This window comes from Nansenia antarctica, assembly GCF_963989245.1.
Source record: "Nansenia antarctica genome assembly, chromosome: 5".
In the NCBI taxonomy this organism is placed as follows: Eukaryota; Metazoa; Chordata; class Actinopteri; order Argentiniformes; family Microstomatidae; genus Nansenia; species Nansenia antarctica.
Window position 1 is genome coordinate 20,249,282 of NC_137690.1, and position 7,946 is coordinate 20,257,227.

The 7,946-nt window shown below is 40.9% G+C and overlaps 1 protein-coding gene across 1 annotated transcript; it reads right to left on the reverse strand.

The window, feature by feature from the left end:
• Positions 1-1,163: 1,163 nt before the first annotated feature.
• unm_hu7912 (un-named hu7912) lies at positions 1,164-4,391 on the reverse strand (the record flags this gene model as incomplete). Its single annotated transcript, XM_080530869.1, has 1 exon — positions 1,164-4,391. The coding sequence occupies one exon, from the start codon at positions 4,389-4,391 to the stop codon at positions 1,164-1,166; it is 3,228 nt and encodes a 1,075-aa protein (XP_080386995.1).
• Positions 4,392-7,946: the final 3,555 nt, after the last annotated feature.

Here is a 7,946-nt window from a genome sequence, read left to right on the forward strand (position 1 = left end):
ACATTTCCCAGTATTAATTTTCTTCACCAAACGTATCTTTATCATAGATAAATGTAGACATCTCCTCAACTCAAATAATAGTCCTAAATAGATATACTTTAAAACGTATTATACTAACAAGCATTGAATGTCAGTTTATTATTACTATCATTAGTTGTATCATCAGCATAATCAATATTAAAATACCTGAATATAAATAACATGCTTTAAGCAAAATAATTGTTCATTTGCAATTCCAAGTAAATTAACCAGAATCAAGAGTCAAGCCTTACAAAACAAATTCACACATTGCTTGCTGTCAAATGCATTTTCTACTGAAGGCCACTATCAAACAAAGCAAGTTACAGTGCAGAATTTCTCATAAAGTGATGAAAGAGGTTGCAATCGCCTACAGGGAAACCAACAAGGGAAACTGAAAATACAGACATGTGTTTGTCTTTCAAATAAGTAATTTTTAAGTTTAAGTGCTAATCTCATATTTGAATGATTTTAAGGACAAAGGGAGACATAACCAGACAACCATTCCCCAATATATTTAAGCCACTGTGAAAAGCTTCAACATAATGTAGAACATTATGGAGACAACGAAAGACTCTGACATGTTAAAGTTAGTTTACAATAGCAGCACCCTTTTCCAGATAATTCTGAATTATGAGTGCTGGACACTACTCCAGATTGGCTGATTTCTACGAGGATCATATCATATCTCATCATTGTGGAAAAACTGGATAATGACTAATTGTGTCCAATTTACATGCAGATCAATAATATTTGTGCAACAGGATCAAAACCAGGCTAAAGCAACAAAACAACAATGATAAGAGGGTTACAATAGAGTTTGCAGTGTGTGTGTGTGTGTGTGTCTGTGTCTGTGTGTGCGTGCAGAGTAAAACATTGCTTGTAAGTTGCTTCATAAATGTCAGTCAGAACCTTTTCTACACATTATTTCTATGAAGCATTTCTAAATTGTGTCAAATTCTTAAAGATCAATAAGCAAACATTTATGTCTTCCTTTCTGTTGTAAAATACATGTATGTACTGTATCTACACTCATAGATATGTCATGTATGTACTGTATCTACACTCATAGATATGTCAAATCACATGTACTGGATCCATGGACATGTACACATAGGTGACATAAGAGGTGTACAGTAACAATACTATATAATATCATCCAGGAGATGGGGGGTTCTGACCCAGTCCAGTGTTCTTGGTTCAGATGCAGCCATGATCATACACATGAACTGTTTCCCTGTTCTCTTATCTATGGGGTAAATGGTAGTGGGAGTGAATCTCTTGTTGCTCTCCACAAACTCACAAAGCTGATGGTATATTTTTGGATACTCATGACGAAGGAAGACTCCCCTGGTCCTGAGCTCACGTTGGATATTGATAAAGCAGATCTCTCTGGCTTTCCTACCCTCCTCTCCCTCTTTGTCAATGTCAGGTGTGCCTGGAGGTGGGGTGAGAATGAGTGTTTCCATATCACTGTCCTTCTTGAAGACCTTCTTATCTGGGCTGGAGGACGCCAAGGACACCTTTGCATATTTTCGGACTGTTGGTGCTTGGACTTTTGGTGAGGGTCTGTTAGGCACTAGTTCACCAACAGCGATGGATACATTCAATAAGTAACATTCATTGGGGTCATACTCATTGCCAGCTTTCTGCAATTCCTTACAGTATTCCCCTAGGTTGTCCTTGAAGCCATCCAGCTCTCTAAGAGACAAATAGGTGGGAGACATTAGGAGGCTTTCAAGCCCAATCTGCAGGAAGTTGTCAGCTGTCCCTGGGTTAGCGAAACCCAGGAAGAGGACACCTCTACCTCTTGAGAGGTAGCCCGATTTAGCAATGCGGGAGAAGGCTTTATGAATCTCTGAATTCTCTCTGCAGTATTTAAGAATGTGTCTGCACACGCTGCTGATGCGCCCATACAGACAGTTCTCTTTATGGGAGTCCCAGTCGTCACGACGGCAGTTCCGGGAGCAGTAAAAGGTATAGCAGCTGTGACAGGATTTGAAGTAAAGGCAGGCATTGAACAGTGTCTCTGTCCGCTTGCACTTTTTGTTGGCACACATCATGATGTCATCGTCATCTGTGCTGTGGTCTGGGGAGCACTCCTCTACACTCCTCTGTAAAGCATCACAGCCACTGTCTGGGTCTTTGATGGTGTCAGGGCTGGTCTTTGTGGAGTTGAGAGGTGTGTTCTGAGGTCTTAGACTGTCTAGACCTGAACACGCTCTCTTTCCTTTTTCATCATCTTCACCGATTAACTGCTTCAGTTGGTCCAACAAATCTTCACTTTGCCTGCGGCTGGTTGGAGGTTTGTAATCAATGACAAGGTCAGCTAGCAACTCGTCCAATTGCTCGAGACTCTGTTGCAGGGAGTAATTATTATGTTTCCTGTCTTTGGTCATTTCTGATGAGTCAGATGGCTGCTCTTGATGCAGACTACTTGGAGTTGGTGTCTTTTCACAATCCAGTGCATCCCAGCTGGCTGAGTGCATATCTTGCTTTTTGTAGTTGCGTGCACGTATGTCATTGTCTGTTATAGTAATCTCAGGGGTTACAAACCATAGCCCACCCTTACTGCTTCTTCCAGAGTTGTTTGGGCCTTTCTCTAAGGAGTTTTCAGAGAGGGATAGGGCAGCATAGCGCCTTGGTGAACTTGAGAGGTTCAGTATAACTGGCTGTGTTGTTTCCTCAGGGGCCAGAGCATGCCTTCCCTGGTAAAACAGGTTATCATAGCTGCGTCCACGTGAAACTGCTTGCTCCCTGTCATGACGTGGATAAAGAATATTATCCCAAGATTTAGAGTGGTTTCTGACTTCTGCTCCCAATCTGGTTGGCTCCACATAACTGTTTGCAAACCAGGGGGGCATGATGGGCTCTTGTCTAACTCTCTGTGGTGTTAGCTGAGAGGAGTGGTTAGAGTATCCAGATATACTTGAACGATACCAGCCATCTGTATAAGCCTGGGACATTCGGGGGCGTCGATGACCCTCAGTGTTGTACGACCTCAGTGGAATATATTGCTCTGCATGTGGGGTGAGAGGCTTGCTGTAGAACATCCTGGAAGCATTTGATTGACAGGGATATGCTCTGAGATCCTCCCCATAGTATGATGTTGCCTGTGGTGTTGGAGTGAAGTATGGCTCTGCCTCACTTGTGGAGTAAGGTCTGGAGTAGACAGCCTGCATAGGTTCTCTGCTGGTCATGTGTTCTGTGTAATATGGCCGCACAGGAAGGGTGTGAACCCAGCGGGTCCGTGGATCCTGCACATACTGACTATTCAGAGTACTACCTTGGCTGGTGAGACTAGATTGATCATCCTGATAGTACGCTCTAGCATTGGGGTGGACAGAGTACCTAACTGGATCCTCAGTGTAAAAGAACTTTGTGGGTATATTAGGGTTTGAATAAGCCCTTTGCTCCCTTCCCAGATATTCCCTTGGCATTGTAGGGGAGGGCATCCTCTGCATGTCTACAGGCTGAATGTAGCTAGGAGGCATGCAGGCAGTGTACTGATACCCTTGTCTAAAATCCCCACTGTAACATTCACTTGGTGTGGGTGTTTGTGAACGGGCTATCTGTCGTGGTACATATAGCCCTCTGCTACTACTAGAGTGGGAGTATCTCTGCCATGGATGCTCAGTCCTCATGCTGGTAGCCCTCCTGGCTGTGTGCTGCAGAACAGAAGCATCTGGTTTGATATCCACACGGCACCTGACATGAGGAGTGATGGCTGGCTGCTCTTGCTTGCTCTCCTCAAAACAGTCGGAGACATAGAGGGGAGAGTGTGGTTGCAGTTTGATAGGGTGGACCTCATTCAAAAAAGCTCGGTTGGAGGGGTAGGACTCCCGCTGTGTTTCAGATGTTCTTAGAGGGTCTGATACAGCCTGTGGTGTGTCTCTTCCCCTCCTGGTTGCTGGTGGGGAGACTGTGATGGGCACTGGGGTGAGGGTGGTCTTGACTCTGGGGGCACTTTTGGATCTAGTCCTCTTCTTTGTAAGTGACCTTGTGGCCTGGCTGGTTTTGTCTGGGTTGGTATGCTGTGGAGGTTGTCTAGTGTTGAACAGGTCAGGTGAGGAGAAGCGCAGGTGTCCTGGCCGATCGAGGCCATTCCACTCCACATCTTTGTTCACTGTATGATGTTCAGCTCTCTTGTAAGGGTACTCCATTGAGACAGAAAAGGACTGGGGATCGTCCAATGACTCAATGAAGTCAAAGCTACGGCAGTGTCTTTTATTGATGGTTTCCGGTTTATCAATCATTTGTGTGTCACATTGTTGGCGGGAGCTGAGAGAAATGGAGTTCCCAGTGATGGGGTTTAGTTTAATGTTCCGATACAGAGTGGATACCAGTATATCAGGGGGATCTGTGCGTGTCATCTTAGAGGAGCTCCTCCAGCTTCCCCATTCAGATTGATTCAAGATCAATACAACCTGAGGAAAGAAATATATACATTTTAGATCCATAAACACAATACTTTTATGTAAAGGGGTGCCCGTTACAACTGATGCAAAGACTATCAATAAACTAAAAGTAAACTATCTATTAACTTACTATAAACATTTCACAAACCATACAGAGGATACAGTACCTTCGTGTAAAGTGTTACCTGTGAAGGCTTTGTTTTGGTGTTTTGAAATAGAGACCTAAATGTTTTGTATAATAATAGTAAATACTTGAAATCATGGTCAGATGTGATGAAAGTGAGTTGAAGCTGCATGAAAGTTTCACGTCTTCCAAATAATTTAAGTTTGTGGTCTTAATCTGTGAGTGTTTACACAGCTACAATAAAAAAAGGAAAAATAAGTGATGTGCTTTTCTGTAAATGTGTTGCAAACCATCACGGTCTTGATTAGAACATTGAATCCCTGCAAAGGTCCTTCTGAAGAGGAGGGAATTAAGATACTCTGCCTTTCAGTAACACAGTTACTGTACAAGATTGGCAAGATGCTTCTCTAAATCTATCATGTTTCTCCTGCACAAGACCATCGCTTAAGAAACACAATGCTATAAGATACACAAAAGACAGTAGCCCACTTACTGTATAGTGGGATATAAAGGAAGAGAATATTAAAGAGAGCAGAAGTAACTAAATCAGCTGTGGGCCTTTCCCTCAAGCAGAATACTGCAGGTCATAGATAAATTAACCTAATTACTACTGCAATTAACATCTAAAATATCTTTGTAGTAGAACATTGCATACCCCAGTCTAGTAATGCAAACACTGAACAATGGGTTATACAGTGACTGTATAACCCATTGTTCAGTGTTTGCGTTACTATACTGGGGTATGCAATGACTGAGTCATCTGTAATGAATTACTCTGGAAAGACAACCACAAAACACTTGATAGCTAATGTCTGGATTATCTTTTGCAACTTCTCAAAAGTGAATAAGTAAAAACAGTAGGTCCCTTTCAATTGATTACTGTCTATTCTTGCTTTTAAAAAGTTGTATACAATGGTTTGATTGTGAAAAGGCCTTGAGTCTGTGTCTCTTTGTTTCACACAATAACTTGATTTGGAGAGAAAAAACACAATAGATCCAGTACTACATGATGTTATTATTCACTTGTATACAGAGAGAACAAGGGCCTGCAGAACAGACAGGGCATTTCATTGGTTTCCTGCTTGTGCCAATAATTTCTTAATAAAACAGTATCATAAACAAAGAGGTATAATTGCCTCCCGTTCCTCTGAACTACTATGAAGACCCATAGACATACAGTATATCTAAGATGTATATGGGGTATGTGAATAACACTGTTTCAAATGTTACAAACATGTATTAACATTAACCTGCATATTCTTTGAAAATAGAGGCGTTAAACTGTTTCAGACCTGTTTGACATTTAGGGCATATGCTCATGACAGAGAGACAAACAGAGAGGCGTATTGGCTCTCACCCATGAGCTAACCCTGAGATACCATCTGTTCATCCTGACCAACCATCTCCCCTGTCATGTCTCCACAACACGCCTAAATATCAAATCCACACACAACCATTCTAACCATACCAATCTATGGACACAATCACATACTTTAATATAACTATCACTGGTAAATCTTATAAACAATTGTTTTCATAAATGTAATTCAACATTAAATGCATTGGCATACAGCAACTATTCACCATAATAACTGGTAACAACCTGATACCAGATGGCAATGATGCTTGTTTTAAGAAATCCCAAATGGGCCTTTACAGAACAATGATGTTGTGATGTTATTAACATGTTATTAGTTTTCAATTACAGTTTTTAATTACAATTTCCCAGTAAATAAATAACAGACTATAAAATAAAGCAAATACGAATTGTCTTTGACAAGATAAATGTCTTTAATTATGGGTATTTATTTTTTTATTGACTTTGGTCACTGTCCAGATGTCTAATTGATGGTCCTTTCTGAAAATTCTACTGAAGCATGAATATTCTCTAATAAATCTGACAGCTTTGTCAGCCATAGTCCTAAAATATCAAGGTGGGTAGAATTAATTATTAAGACATGGCATTACTCAGAAAATATTGACAGTACTGACAGAGACAAAAGTGATCAAAGTCAACATTAAACTTGAGATGAATATCTTAAAATCGTTGAAATGTAATCACACCTCCATCATATCCTCCATAGTGATGCCATATCCTTGCAACATCATTGCAACATGTGTGTGTGTGTGTGTGTGTGTGTGTGTGTGTGTGTGTGTGTGTGTGTGTGTGTGTGTGTGTGTGTGTGTGTGTGTGTGTGTGTGTGTGTGTGCGTGTGCGTGTGCATGTCATTCCCTCTTTCCTCTATCATACTACCATGACCCCTCCAAACTGTTTTCACAGAGCCAGCATTTTGTGAGCAATGTCAGATGCAAAATGAACAACGCTTGAAATAATTATTGTTGCTTTCTTGACCTTTTTGGGAGCTGTCCCGTATGAATATCCCTACATGCTGTGGCTGTTTGTGGGCCCCGTATGTTTTGTTTGGTTAAGTTATCATCTAGCACCCCATAATGACAAACATTATACTCACAATGTAGAATGTTGTTGAAATACAGATAAGGTTATCTAACACCATAATTAACATTAGGCTGTAAGCCTTCTGTTTCTGCATCATCTGACCTGATGAAGTCCTTCAACAGTTGCCTACAGACTAGAGTATACGACTACATTTGAGAATGCAGAACAATATTGTGTGTCGTTTGTGCAAGTCATTCTAAATACATTAGCGTAGTCTATAGTACACTTTGGTGTTGGGGATAATGAAGCATGATTTTGATGAGATGAAACATGATTTTGCGAAGCCCTAAAGTGCTTCCAAAGAAGAGCCACTTTCACTTTATATTTGTAAATAGCCTGCTCACATGCCACATGCCTGCCTGTCGCCTAGATACAGCACACACTGAAACACTCACACAGTAGTTTTCGATGGGCTATACGCAACAGACAGAGGTATAGCCTACCAGTCTATTATTTATTGCCTATTTTTGATTAATCTCATCTCTCGAAATAATTTAAATTGTTGTTTTACGTAATTCAACCGGAGACAAGATCTGTGAAAATAAAATGTTCATGTGACTGGTCTGATTTGATCAGAAAAGGGCATAACATTATAAAGCAGTTTTATAAAAAAATAAAAAAATAGGGTAGTTTTGACACACTACGAAGAAATCTGAAGCACACTTTGTCCCCGTTTACTGATGCGGCACGGCCCTGCACTAAGCATCCTTCATATCTGACCTAATGTCTTTCAGCAACGATGACATCATAGAAAGAGGTGATCGCAGATTCAAAGATGCTAAACATGTTGTGGCCGTAACCAGAGGAAAATGAAGAGTTAACTTTTGTCAAATGTAATTTCGTTCCATCATTAAACAAAAGTCGATCTTATCTTACCCTTCTTGCTAGTGAATCGGTCCCATCATCTGTGCATGATCAATCCATGGCC